Consider the following 23,271-nt stretch of genomic DNA (forward strand, 5'->3'; position numbering starts at 1 on the left):
TGCACAGACACAGCACAGCAGATGCTCAGAGCACCTGCTCTTACAAAGCAAAAGCATTCTAGAATTAAAAGTCATTTTTCCAGCAAACATTTCAAGAAAAGAAGTATACACGGATGTGGCTTGTAAAGGGGCTTAACTTTAATGGCAGTAAAACACATTTCAAAAGCCTTGTTGTAGATTCATACCATTTCATGTCATACATATTTTACTGTCAAAACCTATGGGCAGCTCTGAAAGATTATAAATGTATAAAATTATGCAAAGTATCTTTAAATATTTACTCATGATTTATTTTAACATGCCTTTCTACATCACTGGTCTCAACGGTTATGGCCAAAGTGATTTCCCACCAGTTAATTACATATACACCACAGGTAAAGTTGATTTCACGTATTGCATATAATCAGATACAATGACATTCTTATTTCTTCTTAGGACAGAGCGTCTTAACCTATGACACTTGAACCGTGGTTAAGACATACTGTTATATTTCCGGGAAGGTAACTGCACAGACTGTTTCATAGAATCCACTCTCTGTCTCTGGTGACTTAACACTGCAAAGATAAAGCTTCTGTACCTCCAGTTTCCCAAAGTTGATGTCCTTCGCCAGCTTGATAACCCCCACATTCCCAAATGGCCGATCATCTTCTGCCTTAGCAAGGGTCATATGATAGGAGGGGCATCGGGAGTTATGATGCAACCAGCCTTTCTGTCTGAATGCCTGCTGAATGGGCGCGTTCAGGGTCTGGATGTCAGACAGAGGCTGGGGAACTAAGTGCAGAACCTTCTCAGCAAAATGTTTCAGCTTTGGAGTGAAAGTGACAGTTATGGGCGGTTTGCGGAGTGTCTTCACGATGGTCCGGAGCAGCTCGGCCGCTGCAAACACTTCAGCTGGTCCAGGGAGAACCAGCAGGGACAGGGTGACATGCAGCTTTGCGGGGCTCTGCCAGAGACGTTCCGACTCAGGCAGGTGGGCCAGCACCTTGGCCTGAAGGCGCTGGAAGGCGTGGAGGGCAGCGGGGGAGTCGACCCGAAAGCCGATGAAGTGAGTGGGTCTGCATTTCACCCGCCCTGGTTTCGGTGGCTGGGAAACTGACTTTGGCACCTGGGGCTCTGGACTCAGCTCCTGTGGACCTGGGGGTACTCCGGATGGACCGACCTGAATGAGAAACAGAATTCATTAACCATCTATGCAAAAGGCTCAGAGCAAAGTACTCTGGTACAATGATTCTAGAAGGTTTGCAAATCCACACAAATAATAAATGTGTTTATATGTACACGTGTATATGAATGGCTTTCTTTACCTGCCTATTAGGACATTGTGAGGTTACACCTTCCCAGTGCAGGTGCTCTTTCTCTTCTGCTCCATCCCAGTCACTTTTCCATTCTTGCTCTGCGTCACCTTTAATGCCGTTGTCTTCCTGGGAGATTGACAGCTGTTGTGATAAATTCTCTAAAGAGTGCCGCTCACCAGACTCTGGTTCATCTGAGGAGATCTCATTTCCTGTTTGGTGGTTGCCACATGAGGTGCCACCTGGATCTGTGTTCTCCTGCTCCATATTCGGCCATTCTGTGGTATTTTCACAACTCTCTTCATGTTCCCTGTGTGGCATCTGTTGATGTTCTTCAGTTGATGTTGAGTCCAGATTGTTGTCCGCTTGTTGTCTCATATCTTCTGTTAGAAAGATCATAACATTGAAAAGAATGTAATAACTGCTATTTTCATAGGCTGTGCAATATACGTATTATATATAATAATAATAATAATAATAATAATAATAATGACAATAATAATAAGTACAGTACATCTGCTTCATTGTAAAAAATGCAATAAGTAATAAAAAAAATAAAAAATAAAGATATGTTCTGTTTTGGAATCGTGCTCTCCAAGAATGGGAAAAACATTGCATGTTCTGTTTCATCTTTTTGATCTCACCTATATCGACCTCTCACCTTGTTGTTGGGCTTTACCACCAAAAGGGGGCATCACAGTTTGTCCTGTTGAGCCAAAGACTCGGTCAGTCCTGTTATCTCGATCCCACACACGCTGCCCCCGGTAGGTGAAGTACTGGATCCTGTGTCTGGGGAGGGCCAGTTCCTCGGAGTAGTCGCAGTCAGACACGGATGTGTCCCACGCAAACTCATCGAATGGCCTCTCTAGCACTCCAAGGAAGCGGTCTATGTGACCCACCACAAAATCAGCAGAGTCTATCGCTGAGTCCCAGCGGATTCTGTTGATAACATCATCAGCTGTGCGCATCCGAGGCTTCTTTACTGGCTCTTCAAAAGAAGGGAAAGAGAGTGCTGAGATGAGAGAGTAGGCCTACAGGAATGTGAACATGCAGAAAGTGAAACCACCACTGCATAGTCTTACCATTGTTCTCTGACTCTTTCACTTTCTTTGGTGACTTGGACATTTTTTTCCTGTTCTTTTTGTTTTTCTCCTCTTTCTCTGAGTCATCCCAACATTCCAGGTCTTCCTCGGGCATCTCAATTGTGTCAGAGGAAGGCATGCTGCAATAAAAGACAGAAGATGGACGTATGGAATACTCTACAACACCTCATTAATGACACTCTCTGCTGTGCAGCCGGGGGGAGAACATGATGATGGTGCTTATCATGCTGGTGATTACTACAGTGCTGCCAAGAGGTGGCCAGGAGGTGGATACAGACCTGTGAGACAAGCGACACCTGTCTCCAAAGTGGCACCTGCCTCGCAGGAAGTGTCGGCAGAGGTTTGCGCCCTCCTCTTCCTGTCTGGCCCAATCTGTCAGTAGGGAAAGATTGGCGAACATAAATTACAAAAATAACTTTCAAGGAAGGTATTTAACCATCTGTATGGCAGAACCATTGCCATTAGCATTAAGGGAGTAAATGTGGGGTATACATATGTCTGTCGCGTTTCTGAAGTACATTGAATGATGATTGTTTTAATCATTAATTTAATTATTAAAACAGGGCCGTGTAACATGGTCACATCTAATGATTAAAACAGGGCCATGTAACATGGTAACATCTAATGATTAAAAGAGGGCTCAGAAATTAGGAAACATGGCATTACATTTCATTCTTATGCAGACGATACACAACTATACCTTTCCATAAAACCTGACGAATTGACTCCGTTAGCCAAACTTGACACATGTATAAGAGACATAAAGACATGGATGACAAATAATTTCCTGCTTTTGAACTCCGATAAAACAGAAGTCATGGTTTTAGGTCCTAAAAAGATGAGGGATATCCTATCCTCATCACAGGCTACATTTACTGATCTTCGACTATCCTCATCCACAAGTGTTAAAAATCTAGGAGTTACAATTGACCAAGACCTATCACTAAGTAATCACATAAAACAGATTACCAAAACTTCATTTTATCATTTAAGGAACATTTCAAAGATAAGGAAGTCTTTATCCTTACCAGACGCTGAGAAATTAATCCATGCTTTTGTCACCTCAAGGATTGATTATTGCAATGCTCTATACGCTGGCTGCAATAACACCTGTCTAAAGAGCTTACAGCTTATACAAAATGCAGCTGCTCGCACACTCACTAGAACTAAAAAATATGAACATATTTCCCCTATCCTGGCATCTCTACACTGGCTGCCTGTTAAAAGTCGCATTGACTTCAAAATATTACTTCTAACATACAAAGCCATTAATGGCCAGGCACCAGAATACATTAAAGATCTCCTAGTCCCATATAACCCACCTAGACCGCTACGATCACAGAATACGGGCCTTCTTGTAATTCCAAGAATCTCAAAAACTACAGTAGGAGGTAGAGCTTTCAGCTATCGCGCACCCCTCCTCTGGAATAATCTTCCTTCCTCAATTCGACTAGCAGACACCCTCCCTATTTTTAAGTCTAGACTTAAAACATACCTCTTTACTGCCTCCCATCGTTAGGTATGGTGCGGTGTGGAACTTCACCCACCTCAGGGATTTTTGGAATGGACCACCCTGCTGAGTCCTCGTGTGACTGGCACCCCAGTCGCGCGTGCGATGGTGGTCACTGACCATACCTGCGCTGGTGCCGACTACCCCTCACCATGCCTTAGTTATGCTGCTATAGCATAGTGCTGTCATGGACTTTTCATGTGTCACGCTGTACAACCCCCCCCCCCCCCCCTCTCCCCTTCTCTCTCTCTCAACTCTCCCTCTCTTGCCTATTCTCACTATGATATACTGTAACAATATATAGTACCACTGATTACTTATTGACATTAACCATTTTGATTTTCAGTAATACTAACCCACTCTACATCTCTCATTCTTTCCCCTTACTATACCTCACTTGTGAGGTAGATCATCACCAGTCATCAACCATCCATGTGTTGGCCCTCCTCTCACCCATCTCACCTGAAGTCCCATCCTCGACTGCCCTATTACTGTCACCCTATCTGGATTCCTGGCCCGTACAGCCTAGTGACCCATCACCTGCCTACGACAATTCTGCCCGGATTCCTGGCCCGTCTGCCGACCCACCACATGCCCCTTGACAACTCCCTTCCCCCTGGACAAATCCAACACTGGACTATTTGAACTTTCTGTCACTAAATCAGGATTAATGAATTATCAAACCAGATACGTAATCACCCCACCTCTTGTAACTTTCAGCTCAAGTGCTTTTTAACACCATATCTTATTCTCTACACCTGACTATCATATGCATTTGTCATGTATACAGACCTTACTGTCCTGTATTGACCCTAGGCAGATGGGTCAGGCCCTTGAGTCGTGGATCTGCTTGAGGTTTCTTCCTATATGTATCTCCAATTCTAGGGAGTTTTTCCCCCCTGTTACCCATGGGCCTCTCTCTTTCTTTTCTTTTCTTCCTTTCTTTCCTTTTCTCTGATTGCCTACATTCTGTAAAGCGCCATGATACATGTGTAATGTTTTGGCGCTCTATAAGCACAATAAATTGAAATTGAAATTGAGGGCTGTGTACCATGGTAACATCTAATGATTAAAAAAGGGCTGTGTACCATGGTAACAGCTAATCATTAAAACAAGGCTGTGTACCATGGTAACATCTAATAATTAAAACAGGGCTGTGTACTATGGCAACGAGAAAAACATAGAGCTGTAGCGCCATCTTGAATATGTGAAATGAAAATGGAATTCCTTATTTAATCTGTCAAGCACGTGAAACAAGCTAAATGGGTGAAACATTATTTTCTATTTTCTATCCAACACTTTTGAGGCCATGGCTGTGGCTGGGTCTGTGTTCATTTGTCTTTCAATTCCAAAACAAATATTAGAAAGAAAGAAAAACTGTTGTGGCTAAATTAAAAATATATACTTTTTTCTATTAGAAATATGCACCTGTGGTGAGCTAGGCCTGTTTTTGCAATGGATCAGGAGGGAAAGTCATCAGTTTTAAATACTGACAATATTAGTAGACGTGAGTGGTAAGTGAGGATTTTCTTCCCTAAGAAGTATAAGGAGATTCTGTGCTGCAAACCATGGATTCTAAAAAAAACAAACAAATTATCTGACAAACTCTTGGGGGTGGTTTTGTTTATAAGCATTTAGCCAAGAACTTCATTTTTGAACAAATGTCATCACCCATTCCAATGAACTGAAAACAATTGCTTCTTTATTCCTCTAGACAAGTTATTTTACCTTGAAGGAGGAATTGCTTGTCATGCTGAGTAGTTTGTCATGTCATATCATTGTCTTCTTGATTAATTATTCTTTCATTCAAAGTCGTTTTCACATTTGTTGACCTGTTTCCAACTCTCCTGTAAGGGCAAGTAGCTGAAGCTTGTTTATTCCTCTACAAAAGTAATTTTGCATTGGAGGAGGACTGCACTCTCTAAGTGTTCTTCTAGTTTAGTTGTGTACAATAAGGTGTGAAGGTTCACCTTAATGCCAGCATATATTTCCAGTGAATGATCACTGATCCAATAATCAATATAAACATCCTTGAGGGCATTACTTGGCTGAAATTTAAGTTCTGTGTGGCTTGCCATGTAATATTAATAACTTCTTGATAAACTTATTCTTCCCTTTGAAGTAATTTCCACATTTGTTGAACGTATTCCAAGTCACTACAATGGGTAACTTGTTAAGGCTATTCATTGATCTCTTCTGTAAGCATAGGGTTTGGAGGCTCTGTTGTGTTACTCTGTTGGGTAATCTGGGTAGCATTGTACAGACTTGTGTTTTGTTGTTTGGAGTGGACTCCACTCTGTGATAAAACCTATAAACCAGAACTCAAAAGAATGTTTGAAGTCCTGCATAAGACTTGTATTAATTTGGGTGAGCAAAGACGGTCATCCAGGTCACAGTTTAAAAACAAGATTATTAAGCTTAGGCCTGAAAACCACCTGCAAGAGTGCAATGGGTATTCTGCTTGTTTTAAGGAATCTATGGTTGGCACAGAAACTCATTACATAGGCTAGCGCAGAAAATCTCTCTGGCCACTCACTACTAATAGTACCAGTATTTCGAATCATGACTTTCCCTCTTGAGCCATTGCAAAAATATGCCTTAGAGCCTGTGACTATCCCTCTACACCACACTTCCACAGTGGTGAGGACTGATCTGAGAGGTTATAATTATTTAGTTTAACCAAATGCTTAATTATTTGTTTAACATGTTTTCTTTTTATCCAAACTGAAAATTACAAACCAGGAACTGACAGGAAGGCCATATGTAGTAGGGGTGTAAGAAAATATTGCAATATTTTATTCGACAATACTGTATCGATTTTCAAAAACATTATATCGATATTTTTTTAATAGTTTACATGCAAGCACTTTATTTTGTAATTGACATAGGCAGAACTGTACTGTACAGGTTACTGAATTGTTTGTCTAAATCAAACTTTTTTTACTTACATGTTATGCATATGATGGGTGTCTTCTTTATAATATAAGTGTTTCTAAAATTAGACTTAGAAAATCGCAATATATGGCCTTTTGCACAGTTGAATTGTAACACTCATTCTGAAAAGATGCATTCAATCCAAAGTCATGTCTAGTGAGACAGCTCTCTATTTAGGCAGTGAGGCAGCAGGTAGCTGTCTCACAGCCGGTTAGATGGAACCAAGTGGACTAACATGCCATTTTTTTCTTTTGTTTTATTTTTTTATGGTTTACTTTATATTTGTTAATTTGTTTGTTGTCTCTTTTGTATATCTTGGGGTCACGGGTACACTGGCAATTATGCCGCTCCATCCCGCATCTTTTGTCTTATGTGTCATTTATGTGGTTACCATGGCGCTGTGAATGGCTGCCTTTGTGCATTTTGTTTAGTTTTTGTTTGTTTGTTTTTGCTTGTTTGTAAACTCAGTGTCTTGCTATACTTAGGCCTGCATATGGTTGTCTCTACCTAACATGTTGTCTATTTATTGTGTTATTGTATTTTATGTATTTTAATTATTGTATGTCATGCACATTGAGACCAAAGCAAATTCCTTGTATGTGAAAACCTACTTGGCAATTATAACTTATACTCCAGTTGTCAATGGAGAAATTATATTGAATTCTTACTTCCGGAATCAGCGGTGGGCGGGACTGTTGAGTTCTATTCACCCTTGTGTCGGACTGATAGAGGAGAAAATGACAACCCATGTGTTCAATAACAGCTCAGTAGGAGGGAGGAGATATAGAGAAACTTTTGTTAAAAAAAAGATCAGTTTATGTTTACAGAGAAAGTTAATGTGGTAACGGACCCAAAGTTTGAGTTGTCTTACTGGAATGGGAAACCAGAGTTCCCCTCAACTCAGAATTAACAAACTCAGATTTCTAATAAAACCCGCTTTGTGGAATAGTTCTCAGAGCTAGCCTACCACCTGCCCTGTCATTAAAAAAAAAAATCAAAGCAAATCACCACCCACTTTAGCCTACCCACCAACTGATCGGATGTGTTTACACTCAAACACATAAGACATTCACACATTACCCCCTTCAACAGCTCTTAACTGATTTCAACCAAGTCACTTACCTGCTTCTTTTATTCCATCTTTGTTAACTACTGTTGCATCATCAGACAGAGGATTGGTAGAGTCAGACAGGACTTTGGAGTCAGTCTGTTCTGTCACTAAGGAACTTTCCATGGCCTGATTAACACACAAACAGCCTAGTTGAATATAGAAGAACACATATACATATACTGACACATATATATAGAGAGAGAGAAGAGGAAGAGGAAGCCTAGGCCTAGGCATTTAGCCACAAAAAAAAAAGAAATAGTCTAAGATAAATGAACATTAGCCTACATATTATTCATCTGAATTTTAACGTATAGGCTAAAGTAGATTTTTCAAAACAAATACTAACCAGTTAGTTGGCTAATTCTCATAGGCTTACTACCGGTAGCTAAACACAAACTTGACTTGGCTGGTCCACCTAAGCAGGAAGAATATCCCATACATTTACGTCATTTTGCAGGGCACGCCCACTGACATGCTTACAAACACAGAAACGTGGGTTTAAATCGCTTAATTCGAGATAAGTATGTGGCAGTTGTTGATGTTACCGTGTTACATTGTACCATCTACAACAGAGGCATTTTGGCAAGTTACTCGAAGGTGACAGCAGCAGAGAATATCTGATGACAGGCAACAATCAACAGTATTTCAGCATGTTTGACGGTTGTCGGCAGCGTCTCCCTTTACTACATGCCGCATTTACTTATGGGAAATGTAGTTTTTGAACCGAACACAGTATCCGAGTGGTATTTACAACAGTATTGCATTTAAATCCGCTAATGTAATGCATAGAGACTAGCAGGATAACCACTTACAGTTTCTGTGACACTCTTCTTTTGTTCTGCATGTGCTTGACATCAGTGTGAAATCAGGGACGAGTGAGTCACCCGCACGTCCCCAGATCCAAAGCGCGTGACTTCTTAGATCACATGACTAAGAAAGACAGATGAGGAGCTATTCTACACCATGAACACAATAACCTAAATAAGAATAACTGCGCTGATTGTATGATCTGTATTACAGCCGAGGAAGGTAACTTTTGTCACATGTAACTTAACTAATTTATTCGCGAAACAGTGATCAATATGTTAGTCGTTGATCAGAGTTGACAGTCGGACCGAGTGCAGCCTAGGCTATTCTTTTTGTGATGCCCCTAAGCGAATGAGATCATAAACAATAAGTTACCGCGCACTGAGCAGTGAAGGTAAGTGTAGCCGAATTATATCAAAACTTTCATAAGCTCAGAATAACAACGGCCCTGTCAGGCGAATACAATTCGATAAAACATTGCTTCGAACAACTTTGCCATAGACACTAAGTTGGGAAAACAAACAGCACTGCCTAGTGAAAGCCAAAACAAGCCTGGGATAGGGTAGCCTACCAGTCCAGATTTCCTTAATGTCATATTCCCCCCTTGTCATACCCTGATCTAAATTGTGTTGTCTGTCATTCCCCAGATGAATGCCCTTGTCGCACTCTGCCATTTCTGTGAACTCCATGGCCCTCGGACCCTGTTCTGTACTGAGGCCTTGCACCCTCCGTCCCCCTCTCCCCCGCAGCCTGGACAGTCTATTTCAGGAGAGAGGGAAAGGGATGTAGATAGAGAAGGAGAAGGACTCACCATGAGAGCCCACAGCTCCGCCACTCAGAGGGCTGACATGTGTGAGGTGAGTTTTGGTGGAGAGCCACATTGTAACTTGATGTCCTTCACCTCTTGAGTTTGTGGCTAGTTTGCAATTTGCACATAGTTTGAGTTCAGCTGTACAGATTTATTTCCAATTTTAATATTTTACATCTCTCTCTCTCTCTGTCTGTCTGTCTGTCTGTCTGTCTGGCTGTCTCATTATCAGGGCTGTAGGTCTCTGCCTGCCTCTCACCCTGGCTTTGTGAGTGTGGACAATGAGACTGGCATCCGCTTCCTGAGTCACCAGCACCCTAGGCAACCACAGCTCTTCAGTGTAGTCCGACAAGCCTGTGTGCGGAGTCTCAGCTGTGAGGTGTGTGTTTGTGTGTGTGTGTGTGTGTGTGCAGGGATTTTAAAATAAAATATCAAACAAATACCTTAATTTTAAATGTATCAAATTAAACTACAAGACACACTAGTCACACCATGTGTCAAGATACTGAAATACTGTATTTTTGTATTTTCAAAATAATAAAAATCAGTGATGGGCAGTAGCTTACTGCTTGTAGCCACCCTTTTATGGGTAGTCTGACCACCCATAAAATAAGTTCAGTTCTATTCAATGGATCTGACAGACACGTTTGTCCAACTAAATCTGAGAAGAGACAGACATTGGTCCTTTATTGCACTACATTGTCTGGGAAACATTTAGGCTACTCTATTCAGTGTAAACTTGAAGACAAACTCATTTTTAATGGCAGAGTTGAAGCAACGAAATTGTGCTTGCAAAGATGGTGGTGGTAGAGTCTGGTTTCTACTACATGGTTATAAAATAGGCTGTCAATTTGTTTGTATTAGTTTTGACTTGCACTTGGTAATGATAAACTGACTGGGTAGCCTAATTGTACTACCTAAATGTAGCACCACAATTTCAGCCAAGTTGAATTACACTGGGATAATCAAGAGGTGAGAAGGTGAAGCATTTACAGGCAAAAATCCATCAAACAATGAAGATGGAAACATGCATGCATGCACACACAGTTACATAGTGCTATTGTACTTCAAATATAGTTAAGGAGTTTTGAGGTAGCTTGGAGTTTATCCTGCAAAAAAATGCCCAAATTGAGCATGCCCATGGGCCATATGCGCACTCTCTCACCTGCCTTTTGTTATTACTAGTGCTGGGCCTGTTAAAACATGCCATTCCTGTAGAAAACCCGTAGCCCAATCACATGCCCGCAGGTGTGCCTGCTTTAAAAATAGGATAATAAGGGAAAACACCATTCCAGCTAAACATTCAATAATGAATACTGCATATTATATTATAATATTTTTGCCTATAATTAGTAAGTGCAGTAATCAGAATTTAGGCATGGCTGCATGTGACATTTTTACAGATCAAAATGACTTAAGCCTAACAGCTGTTTTGAGTTAGGGCTATATGTTAATTGTTAAGCTTATTGAATAGCTTATTATTCTTTCATCAATACACTGACACTGATGATTAAGTGGACATGAGACATGCCATAAATCTGCAAACAGTTTCCTGTCTTTAGATATGTATCTCCACATGCCCAACCTAAACACCCTTTTCCTCTTGTTCCTGCAGGTCTGCCCTGGAAGGGAGGGGCCAATCTTCTTCGGTGACGAGCAGCACGGCTTTGTGTTCTCCCACACTTTCTTCATCAAGGACAGCTTGGCAAGGGGATTCCAGCGATGGTACAGCATTGTTATGGTTGCCATGGATCGTATCTACCTCATCAACTCGTGGCCCTTCCTTCTACGTCACCTCCGACTCACCATACAGAGCCTACAGAGCACAGCACTCAAGGCAAGCCATCAAATCTCAGCCACCCACCCATAGTTTATGACGCCTCAAGGGACGCCTCAAGGGGGCAAAAGTAAGGCTAATGGGGAAGGTGTGACATTGACATGACATGGACCAAAGTGTAGAACTTTTCTTTCATATTTTGGAGAAGAGGGGGATTGTCTCTATATCCTCCACAGAGCTTCTATGTCACGAGTATCAATGCTTGTCTGTGTTATTGGTGTTTATATGCAAGCCACCAAGCCACTACCTTTGTTAATATCCTAATTTAAGTACAATTGGAGTGCTTTGACCATAGAGATTGACACTTTACAATCATGGTAGGTTTTCTTCATGGGGAGAGTTGGGGGGAGAGTGTACAAGTGTGCTCTCCGTATGACTCGTCTTCAAAAGCTCTACTCTGCTCTTATCAACCTTAGTAATAAAAATTCCATTGCTGAAAGCTCTTTTATCTCGGGTCTGGTCCACCCAGAGAATGGTAGTGTGGTGTGGTACGGAAGTCCCCTAAATTTCTGGAATGTGCCGACAGCTGCAAGCAGATTGAATTTTTGTGCCCTCAGTACCTCAAACTGAACTGCTGGAATCGATGGACGTGCGTGACCCTTCATCTCTGTGACCCTGACCTTTAGGTGTTTGACAGCGAGCAGTGTGTGTGCCCTCAGAGGGCCGTGCGGATGAACAGCGCCTTTTCTCCGGCGGTCTTCCCCCACCAGAGGAGTGGGAACGCCGCCCGATCCCTGTCCTCCCTCACACAGCACCCCAACTTGTGGGAGAGCCTCCACTCCTCATTCAGCTGGTGAGTTGTGACCAAGGAAACACGTGCGCTAGTGTGCACATGCCCAAGACATACACAGAGTGACCTGTGGGCTGGCTGTTTGTGCATATCGCTCATGTGAGCGCATAGCACACACACAGGCTTTATTGCATTCTGACAAATAGGACTCACATGAGGTCGTACACAGCAGCTCACACACTCCCCTCTGGTGGGGGAAGACTCAGTGAGCTTGCTAGACTTTTGGTCTTTAAGTCATCATCATCATCATCATCACAGACAAGCATTGAACACTGACTCTGACAATAAGCCGCATTTGAACCTCCGGCTGTTTTCCTCCAGGTTGCTGAAGGCTTGTGGCAGTCGTCTTACAGAGAAGCTCTTAGAAGGGGCCCCTACAGAAGACACGCTGGTACTCATTGAAAGACAGACAGGTAATTTTCAATAATAAGTACAATGATCATTTATAATGATAATTTATCAAATGTGCACTGTTAAGAAAATAAACAAATATTGAAGGTCAGGATTTTGCCAAGGCCATTGAAATTTTTTAAGACCAGCAGCCATGGTCCTGAGGGCTATGCCAGTACTTCACAGAATCAACCGTAGGTACATAACTCTCATGACCAGTGTCATAACATTCATTTCATGTCAGAAGTTGATAAAAGTTGTACCCATGAAATGACAGGACTTAACTTGTCTCCCTGGGTCCCTTTGTGTATTGGAACTGGAGTCAAAAGAATATTAATTATTCCTATCCTGACTTGCCTTTCTTACTAGGGTGAAGAAAGGGCAAATGCCTGTAATAACAGGTTAATTACCTCCTTTTAAATGCAGTAAGGTAGCTGGGTTGGGTTGTGTTCTATAAAAGCATTACTATTGTTTTGCTTTTCTATGAAATACACATATAGAATATGATCGGTAAAGGTGGATTTAGGATAAAAGCAGGAAACCTAAACATGGTTTTGTTCCTACGACACTGTGAGGTCACTGTTTTCATTCAGTTTATCATTTAAACTACCTGACTTGTGAGGCAGTTACAAAATTGTGATGAGACCTGATGATTTTGAAATTGGACTTCCAAGTCATTTGGTCTGAGGTGGCAATACAGTAATTTTTCTGTGTATTAGCCGCATTGTGTATAAGCAGCAGGACAGTGTTTTATGCAAGTTAAAAGAAACAAAATCATATTAATACCATATTAACTGCCCCTGTGTAATTAACCTCATAGCTGAAGACATTTTGCAAAATCAATATATAGGTTGCGGCTAATAATTGGGAAATTACGATATGCAGCCCTAAAAATTGCATATGAACCGAGTCACTCAGACATTGTGATAAAACGTCCAGGAGTGTCCACTGCAGTCTCTTTAAAGATCATTTGAGGAACACTAATGGGCTATCTCCTTAGTCATGTGTTCATGATGCATGCAGTACGGAGAGCTCGGGCCTGGAATGGCTGCAGCAGCCTGATTTACTTAAGGGAAAATTACAATTTAATCTGGTTGAATTACCAGCCAAGTGAACCACTGACCCATATTTTGTTTACCTTCATCCCTTTACAAATGTTAAAATGCTGTGTATATGTAGTTTGTTATTGGGTTATAAGGGTGCATACTGCAGTGTAATTGAATTGATTGTGTCTAGAGTTGTTTTATTGTGGTGGCTGTGTGCACATACAGAATGATCATTCACATCAACAAAAATCAGGCCAAGTTCTGGTTTAACTGAAAAGGATGTGCCCTCTGATCCCAAAGTATCAGCTCATAATTTGTTTATATTGAAAGAACAATGTTTCCACAGAGCAAGAGGAGGAGAGGAGTGTGTGGGAAGGGGCTGAAGGAGGAGGCTCCACTCCTACGCAGTTTGACGACTCCAGGGGGGAAGATCTACCTGGGCCGAAGTTCAAATCCCTTAGACATTTAAGACAGGTACTGTAACAATAAAATTGATGACATGAGTGCACACTCAAGACCTGTCCTGGCTTGAAGCAGCTTCGGCTTGATCTTTGATGACGTACTCATACCCTCATGATATTGTACACCGTGCTTCCCGGGTCTTTATTGCATCTGTTGAAATCTGTTGGAAGTTGGCATTCTCTTCATGAACAGTTGCATGTGACTCCCTATTTTGTCTATCATCAGAGGCATTTCATTTTACAATGTAGCAGAGACCTGGAAAGTCAAGTTGTGAGACATTACACAAACCACAAGCAGACTTTGTTTGCAACCGCAGGCTTACTATAGCATGAATCACTCAAGTCTTGACATTTGCTATTGACATAATTGTCTTGCAACATGTGACAACATAAATTGAAATACATGGTTATTTAACAACCACTTTAATTATGTTTATTTCCATTTTCCACAGAGAGTGTATTGGCAAGAGAATGAAACTGATTGCCTGTCCACTAGTTTTCCCCTGAAAATACAGAAAGCTTAGCAAATCCAAGAAGGTGTTGCACATTTGTACATTTGACCCAACCTTTGCAAAGAGCAAGCCTGTGATCTAATATAGCAATCTAATGTGATCTAAGGCTAAATCATAAATAAATTACCTTTTGACCCTGACCTTTGAGTGTTTTGGTTGTTGTTTTAACAGAGTAAAGAATGCAATTTTTACCTCAATATGTGCCTACCTGACAGCTTTACTGTATTTTATCTTTTAACGCATATGATTGGTCAACAGGTCCTTGGAGGTGCAGAGTTCCGTCAACTGGCCTGGCATGTGCTTATGGGAAATCAGGTGATATGGAGGGGAGGCAATCCAGTCCTCATCCATTCAGCTTTCAGCGTACTCAAGGTCAGCCAATCAGAAGTCTGAAGTCATCATTGCACAATACCACTATTGGTGTTGGATGTCTGTAATTACTTTGGATACAGAAGGATACATAATGTCTCTCAAAGAGCTCTAAGGGAATTCTAAGGTTCTTGCTTGTGAATTCGCCAAATGTGTTCTAATGGTCCTCTTCTATCCCAGCAGGCATTGCTCCCTGTGGGCTGTGTGCGCTCTGTACCCTACAGCTCCAAATATGAGGAAGCATATCGATGTAATTTCCTGGGCCTTAGCCCAGATGTCCCCATCCCTGCCCACGTCAGCTCATCAGGTACCTACCTCACTATACCATAACACATTTACATCCATGGGTCTCATCTCTGTGTCTGCTCCATCTATTAATAAATCATACCTCTTTAAGTGTGATCATCTCATTCCCCTGGAATCCCCCAAGATGTGTTGACTTCTTGTTAGGATAAACACCAGACACTAAAATCTGGTTATGTGGAGGAACATACGTGACAGTGAACATTTACATTACATTACATTTGGCTGACGTATTTTTAACCAAAGCGACTAACAACATGGTAAACAGTTCAAGCTTTTTAAAGCAATTCTCTCAATAATTCTAGGACAATTTAAAGGAAAATTCCGGTATTTAGCACTTTGAGTCCCTTTTCTGGTATGTTTTGGATGAACTAGAGTGGTGGACACAGAAATGTTGACGATTGGTCCTGTCTCGACTTTTCTGACTTTTTTTTTAATCGCCTTTGACTACTCAGAGTGGCTGCCAACAGGCATACTGCAGCCAGGTTACTCAAACATGTCCTAAAACAACCCTTAACGTTCGTTTTCAAAACTGTGCAACTCACCAAGTGGTTAGTGGTGTTCGTTGATTATTAAAAGCAAATATATCGGCGCAATGTATGATTTCCAGCCGTCTTATACTATTGTGGAACTATTTATTCAGACACCTCACAACCGCGTATAAATTTCCGTTCAATATTTGAACCTGAAGCATAGACGGTGGCGCAGTAATATCAACGTGCAATGACTGTATTTCGCTACACTACTTTTTTTGGAACATCAACGAACACCACTAACCACTCGGTGAGTTGCACAGCTTTGAAAACGAACGTTAAGGGTTGTTTTAGGACATGTTTGAGTAGCCTACATTATGCCTGTTGGCAGCCACTCTGGCAGTCAATCGTCAAAATTTCGGTGTCCACCACACTAGTTCATCCAAAACAAACCAGAAAAGGGGCTCAAAGTGCTAAATACCGGAATTTTCCTTTAAAAAGGTAGAGTACAATAAGAACCAGAAAATGTAATTTTGAGGAAATTACCAGTGCATGAAAAAGCAAAACATACATTAACATAAAATGCAAAACAAATGGAAACAGTTGTGGGCAGAGGAAATAGTTGGCAGGAGTCATAGTTGATGACAACTGACAGTTGAAATGGCTGAACAGTTAAATAGTTGAATAGTTTAAATTGTTAAATTATTTAATAGGAAATTATTGTAGTAAAGACTTTTATTTTGAAACAGTTGTGGGCTGAGGAAACAGTTGGCCGGAGTCATAGTTGCTGACAACTGACAGTTGCAATGGCTGAAACTTAAATAGTTGAGTAGTTTAAATAGCTAAATTATTTAATAGTGAATTAATAGATGTGCATAGGTAGACAGTTTAATGGATGTTGATAGACAGATAGTTTAATGGATGAAGTAAAGAAAAAGAAGTAAAAGTAAGTGGGGAAGAGAAAAGTGAGCTATCCACAGAGAAAGACACAGAGAGGAGGTTGCATTGAAGTTGCTGCAGTCATTTAGAGCATAGGTGCAGTTGATTGCATTCTAAGTCGTTAACTAGCTCTGTGAGGGGGCCTAGTTGAGCAGCTGTCAGTTGATACAGGTGCAAATCAGTTTGATTAGCCCATTGTGATGTCATAGTGCCAATGCAAAGTCTATGGGGAAAAATAAGCTTGATTTATGTTAATATCTCAAAAAGTATAAAGTTTACAAAAACGAAAAATACATTCCTCAAGTGTCCTTTTCAAGACCTACGTTACGAAGTTTAAACATAGTTTCTATGTTAAACAGTTGAAGCTAAATTAGACTCCGAAATTTGGTGGGAAGAAGAAGAAGAAGAAGACTTCGGATAACAGAACAGTGCATTTTCATGCACTGTAATAAGTGCATCAGTGAGTGCTGTTTTTAAACAGTCTAGTGTCAGTTCTAGTTAGGTGATAAGTGCTAGGATCAGCCAAGGAAACATAAAAAGGAGAAACTTCTATGTCCCCACAGGGCCTCTGAAAGGCATACAACTTTAAAACAGGATTGTTCTGTTGATTTATCATTTATAAGCTAAGGTTACATGTAAATCCTGATGTTTCTCAGCAGTTACACAACCCCTGGGCAGTGTTGACCCATAGGTCAAACAACATGTGCTGCGTAAGGCCGGTTTCTCCGGGGCCACTCTGAGTTCTCATGTGTAACCCAACTTTAGCAAGGAAAATGAACATTTCTAATTCCCTTCTCAGCACCATTTGATCAATTACAAATGATATGATTGCCGTGATATTGTGAGTTGCATTTCTCCAGAGTTTTGTGTGCTGGTGGATGTGGCGAATGCCGACAGAGGGTCCCTATATCCGGTGGTGTGTGATGATGACATCCTCTCGCTGTACCAGTTCAATATCAGCAGTGCCAACATGCAGCCTACTGACAGAGGTACACATGCAACCATGAACACACAACACAGATGCACACCTACAGAAAAGGAACCGTATCAGGGGTGACAAAGGGTTGGACTCCGTTGCACACTTTTTTGCACACTTTTTTTTAGTTTTAGTGCTTTTTTTAGTACCCAGTGTGACAAAAGTTGAAATAGAAGGACACATAAATACTTCTAAATATGTTGTGTAACATTTTTATTCCCCCACAAACCTTCCCTCATTCTCCCTGGTCTTCTTTGATTTATCTCTCTCTCTCTCTCTCTCTCTCTCTCTCTCCCTCTCTCTCTCAGGGCCTGCCCTGTTGAATAAGATTGAAGCAGCTCTGTCCAACGAAAACCTCTCTGTAGACGTTGTGTCCCACTGCTTGCTGTGTCTGAAGGAGGAATGGATGAAGTGAGTGTGTTTCACCATCCCTGCCAAATGCATCCCAGCCAATATTCTGTCTTCTGGAAATATTCTGTCAATTATACAATGTTTAATGAATCTTTCATGGGAACATATTGCTTAATCTGTTATATTTATCAAGACCCCACCAGCATTGTTGTGCTTTCTTCCCCTTTTGGCTCATCTCCCTTGTGTCTGTTAACTATCAACCCCCATTAGTCTCCCTCTCTCCCTGCTCCTTGAGCTGCACCTCTCGACCCCCATTTTTTTCTCCACGATCACTCTCTGCCCCTCCCCCAGCTCTCCCTGTTCCTCTCCACATTACACTTCCTTTAAAACTTTTTTCACCTCTAACCTGGTTTCTTCTCTTTCTCTCTCTCTCTCTCTCTCTCTCTCTCTCTCTATTTGTTTCACTCTTACCTGATGTTCGCTTGCTTGCTAACGTTTTGTCTCTGTCTGCATTTCAGCAAAGTGAAAGTGCTGTTCAAGTTCTCCAAGGTGGACGGTCGAGGCCGTGAGGATACTCAGAAAGTGCTGGCCCTGTTGGGAGCCACGGGTCCTGGAGAAGAGGACAATGTGCGTTTACTTAAGTTCTGGATGACCGGACTAAGCAAAACTTACAAGAGCCATCTGATGACTGCTGTCAGAGGAGGGGAGAGGACTCCTAGTCAGTAGAGAGAGAGACAAAGAGAGAGAGAATGAGAAAGAGAGAGAGAGAGACACTCAAATCTAACAATTGATCACAGTTGGGGGTGCTGTGGTGCCAATTAGCAAAGCTGAACAATTCATTTTGTTCAGAGTTTGTTTGAGAAAGACGTAGAGGACAACAGTTAAGAACAACAGAAAATGCGGAAAGGGGAGACAACAAAACTGAGTGGATAAACTGTTTTTATATGTTTAATGAGAGTTTAACAAAAATCTACATGTTTTCTGTTTCGTTGTGTATTGTAAGTTTTTGTCTGAATAACATTGTTGATTACTACTGAAAGGGAATGCTAACTAAAACAGCTATTTTATTCACATGTTTATTACTAAATTATTTTACTCCCGTGAGAGTGAATAAGAGTAAAACTGTAGAGACTGTGCCTATACAATTAAATGGCAAAAATTATGCCCCTTTGTACTAGCTGTTATTACATGCCCTTTTTGTTCTTCTGCTGTGTCAGCAACACCGTCTTACAGGGGGTAATTCTGATCGGTGGAAATGGAGAGTTTTATGTTCTTTTTTAGGTGGCTCTATATGTCTGTTACAATGTCTGGCAGTAAGCCAAACATGGAGCGTAATCCAGCAATAGTGAAATGTCTTGCGTAAGGTGACTGTTCTTAACTGCTATTTATAATAAAAAGATCAACTCTGAAAACCCCTGCAACGAATTCAATGTTGTAAAAATATGCTACCACTGCACCAGACAAAAATAATAGCCTAGTTTTATGTACGGATTGTTTTTATAGTTAAACCCAATAAATTGAGGATAACCTATATTAACATCCATATGAGCATAATATATTCTCTATGGAATTCAGAATTTGTAAAAAGTCCTAATTTACTATTAAATTATGTTTTTAAGATTGTGATCAGCTTTTTGTCATGTTTGACATTTAGTTAAAAATAGCTTTTATTATCACCTGGAATCAAAATAGGGAATAATATGCTGAATTAAAAGCTATTGCTTCTGAATTGGTCCTTTCAACAATAACACTGGGTACTGATGGCCCTATGACTATGCAATAATTTATTTCCACATAAAAATCCCATGACATTCCTGATAACAAACCAGGAAGACGATGAGTCATTGGATGGAGGGAGACGGCGACAGACAGAATGCTTTCAGGGTAAAATTAAAAACACACGGCCAAAGTGCATGACTAAGCCTCTTCCAGGCTTGGACGGTGTGTGTGTGTGTGTGTGAGAGAGGGGGGGGGGGAGAGAGAGTGTGTGTGCTAATAATGAGGGTTGTAGGAGGGGCTCAGACTTAAAGAGCGCTGCTGGAAAGAGATCTGACTTAGTGAGGACTTTCACTTTGCGCACGCAAGTTGCCTTGAAACCAAGTCAAGATCTTCATGGACTATGCAAAGTATACCAGGTTACGTTCCTGCTTATTAAGCCGTGTGGCCAGCAACAGTGCAAGAAGACTTGATTCAATTTGAAGGCTCTGAGAAAGAAAACAGGGTGGGAGGCATTCGAGAGAGAAGGGAAAGGAGAATGTGTGTGAGAGAAAAAGGAAAACAGAAAGAGAAAGGTCCTGCTGCAGCAGGATCCCTTCATGTCCTTTCAGTCCTGGAGTGAGGAAAGTCCACACAGGCTTGGAAAGCCCCCTGAGTTACAAGAAGTACCAGGAGCTGTCATTTGGACCGGGCAGAAGAAAGTGTGTGTGTGGCCTTGACAGACCTGTAGAAGGAGCACAGCTCTGCGCTCACACACATTTACATCAAGGAAACCACTGAAAGGAAACCTGCGGCTGTCTATTAGTTCAGACGGAGTCTGCTGTTCTTGCACAAAACTGAAGGACTCAACCCATAGACATGGAGCATAGCCCATATATCAGTAGATAAAAGAATGTCACCAACAGGTAAGTGGTATTGTTTTGACTAGATAGAATTGAACTGAATCCAACCTAGTATTTTGTGACCTATATCTGAAAGATGTAAATACTGCTTGATTTTATACAAAACAGCATGGTGACCTATTTTCAAGGCTTGGTAAATAAAAAGCTGTTAAAAGAGTCATTGTGTATCACCCAACTCTCTCTGTCTTCCTTTCAGTGCTTCTACTTTTATCCACACTGATAGTTCGAGTATATGGGTGCCAAGACCCTGACCCTATAGAGTCGGAGGTCAGAAGTTTACTGAAGGACATCAAAGCAAACCAACCTACTGAATTTGTAAGTTCATTTTAAGTAAATTATGAAAGATTTTTGTACACCATTTTTGTTAACGTAGGCTATAGCCTACCGTCACTAAAACAATTGCAGGTGTCGTCAGGTAGACAATTGATATTCGTCGCCAACTGCGCCTACACGCGGTTAAGTAATGCTGCATTTGACATTTGCGATTTCTTTGCAGCGACACGTTTTCCCAACCAACTATTATGTTTCACACCGCTATAACACGAGTCTGCTCTGCAACGACAAACCGGTAAGGCTCACTATTGTTTGCGCAATGGCTGCTTTGTTTAGCTATAATCTATCTATTAATTGCTGCAGATACTTAAAATTAGCCTACAGTGTTTTCCTTTAGCATAACTCGCTGACAATTAGCCTAGGCTACTGTACATTCTCCTGAGTATAATAATATATTTTGTTATTTCAAATTACAATGGCCCTCACTCACACAATCTCTCTGTTTCTCTCTCACCATGTGTGAACTACCAGTGCTGTGTATACCCTGCTGCATTTCTTCTATGTGATTCCTGGTCCCGGCTGCTTAAACACCTTCATGAAGAGAATTACAGATATAAGTTCATAGATCATCTAATAAAAGTCCTGAAAAAGATTACTGAAGGGGTATGTAATTTTTTTTTTACTTTGTGTGTGTGTGTGTGTGGGGGGGGGGGGGGGGGGGGGGGCTACTGTTCTACTCATACACTAATCACATCACTCATTTCCAGGTGATAAGATTGTGTAAATATCGCACCAACTTCTTGGGAATAGTTCTGTCAGTCACCTTAATAGTCAGAAAATGACAATTACATTTCCTCAATGCGAATTAAAAATGTCAAACATTTAAAAAAAAAAATTGTGTGTAAAGTCTTACTCTTACTTCCTCAGAAAATCCAGGAAATGCCAGATCTCTCCATCTTCCCACTGGTGCCCTCCTCCCCCGATGAGCTGCTTTCCTTCACTGCTGCTGTTCTTTCGAGGTGGGAGGAACTCGAATGCCCATCCAGTGTGAGTGGCTGTATGTTCCCCACAGCAGCCCCTGACCAGGAAGACGAAGAAGAAGAGGACATGGTGGTGTTGAAAGGAAACGAGGGGAACGCTGGCAGCCGACCTTTACATGATCTCGAGAGAGAGGGGGAGAGAGGTAGGAGATGGAGCATTACAGCAGCTCCAACCAACGTCGGAGCTGCTCTGTTTCACTTCCCCGGACATGTCCTATGGAGTCTCTTCCTTCTCTGGATTGCACTGGATTTGTAGAACGCTTAAACAAGTTGTATGTCTGTCTCTTTATGTGCACATAAAATGCAAAAATGCTTTTAAAGCAAAAATATGGCGAGTTTGTTACTCTTCGATAGGCAAAAGGGCCTTTTCTCACAATGACTGTCAATCTTTGCTATTTCATCCATCAACTAATACCATTTCATCTATGCCAGTCTGTTGATGTGATTTTCAAGACTTTGGGGCAAATCGGAAAAGACAGATATTATGCCATCAAAGACCACTTCAAGTAACTACATACACAACACCATGTAATAAGCCATATTAAATATTTTCCATGTTGGATGTATGATATCTGTTGTGAAATGTTACAGTAAGCTTACTTTTGACCACCAACAGAAACAGAAAAGCCTTTTTGAGGACTTTTGTTATTGCTTATTATTTTGTTTACAAATCTGAAGCATTGTAGCCAATACATAATGTTTTGAATTTTGGTTATTTGTTTTTAATAAAAGCACACAAAATGTACCCTGTGAATGTTTGTATATATACCGTGTAAATAAAAATGGGGAACAGATTACCTTCATCAGAGCACTTATTGTATTGTATTGTACAGACATTACTACAGAAAATGTGTAATTTCGAAAAAGTATATCTAACATTTCCCATGCTAATGTAAAGTGTCTAACATTTTAAGGCAAATGACAGAATATATAGGCCTAATATCATTTAATGCCATTTGAGAGCATATTAGAGATAAACATAATTCATATTTTTAAATGAAGTGACCTGTTCACGATGCAGCCTTGTTATCTCATGGGGCAGTGTGTGCTATGGTCCCTGGTGGACATGATTCACAGAGATGGGACAACAACATGACTACCAACACTATCTCTTTGTTCCATCCACTGCCTCACCCTGCATTTCACAATGCAGCTGCAAGAGCGGGAGCACTCAGGAATGTGACCAGACAAATGGAATACTTTTTCCCCTGCAACTCACTCTGTACAGCCTATATAGGCACTGTCACCCCCGAAGGGAAAAAAAATAGTGTAGTGCTTGGGTCTTTTTTTGAAAAAAATATCACAGCAGTATTCTGAGAAGACCGGCC

At 41.1% G+C, this 23,271-nt stretch overlaps 3 protein-coding genes across 8 annotated transcripts; 2 read left to right on the forward strand and 1 right to left on the reverse strand.

Moving 5' to 3' along the window:
- Positions 1 to 116: 116 nt before the first annotated feature.
- leng9 (leukocyte receptor cluster (LRC) member 9) lies at positions 117 to 8,898 on the reverse strand. Of its 4 annotated transcripts, none has more exons than XM_042106903.1 (7): positions 8,763 to 8,898; positions 7,962 to 8,076; positions 2,674 to 2,767; positions 2,375 to 2,514; positions 1,954 to 2,280; positions 1,305 to 1,675; positions 117 to 1,159 (listed from the first exon to the last, which is right to left on the reverse strand). In XM_042106903.1, exons 2-7 carry the CDS (start codon positions 8,071 to 8,073, stop codon positions 485 to 487), a joined length of 1,719 nt encoding a protein of 572 aa, XP_041962837.1. In that variant the 5' UTR covers positions 8,074 to 8,076; positions 8,763 to 8,898; the 3' UTR covers positions 117 to 484. The 4 variants fall into 4 exon arrangements, with proteins under 4 accessions (XP_041962837.1, XP_041962838.1, XP_041962836.1 ...); XM_042106904.1 differs by lacking the exon at positions 8,763 to 8,898 and adding an exon at positions 8,297 to 8,398 and having other exon boundaries at positions 1,305 to 1,672; XM_042106902.1 differs by lacking the exon at positions 8,763 to 8,898 and adding an exon at positions 8,297 to 8,391.
- Positions 8,882 to 19,424, forward strand: flcn (folliculin). 3 transcript variants are annotated; one of them, XM_042106907.1, is made up of 12 exons: positions 8,882 to 8,979; positions 9,405 to 9,614; positions 9,798 to 9,944; positions 11,181 to 11,402; positions 12,029 to 12,195; positions 12,514 to 12,605; positions 13,975 to 14,102; positions 14,860 to 14,973; positions 15,151 to 15,277; positions 17,546 to 17,674; positions 17,970 to 18,072; positions 18,531 to 19,424. In XM_042106907.1, the coding sequence occupies exons 2-12, from the start codon at positions 9,405 to 9,407 to the stop codon at positions 18,736 to 18,738; spliced, it is 1,647 nt and encodes a 548-aa protein (XP_041962841.1). In that variant the 5' UTR covers positions 8,882 to 8,979; the 3' UTR covers positions 18,739 to 19,424. The 3 variants fall into 3 exon arrangements, with proteins under 3 accessions (XP_041962841.1, XP_041962840.1, XP_041962842.1); XM_042106906.1 differs by lacking the exon at positions 8,882 to 8,979 and adding an exon at positions 9,009 to 9,151; XM_042106908.1 differs by lacking the exon at positions 8,882 to 8,979 and adding an exon at positions 9,009 to 9,151 and having other exon boundaries at positions 15,154 to 15,277.
- Positions 19,425 to 19,944: 520 nt separating this feature from the next.
- zgc:174888 (uncharacterized protein LOC558116 homolog) lies at positions 19,945 to 22,746 on the forward strand. The gene is made up of 5 exons (XM_042108281.1): positions 19,945 to 20,633; positions 20,827 to 20,945; positions 21,127 to 21,198; positions 21,435 to 21,566; positions 21,831 to 22,746. The coding sequence occupies exons 1-5, from the start codon at positions 20,621 to 20,623 to the stop codon at positions 22,197 to 22,199; spliced, it is 705 nt and encodes a 234-aa protein (XP_041964215.1). The 5' UTR covers positions 19,945 to 20,620; the 3' UTR covers positions 22,200 to 22,746.
- The last annotated feature ends 525 nt before the right edge of the window (positions 22,747 to 23,271 follow it).

This window comes from Alosa sapidissima, chromosome 10 (assembly GCF_018492685.1).
Source record: "Alosa sapidissima isolate fAloSap1 chromosome 10, fAloSap1.pri, whole genome shotgun sequence".
Lineage (NCBI taxonomy): Eukaryota > Metazoa > Chordata > Actinopteri > Clupeiformes > Clupeidae > Alosa > Alosa sapidissima.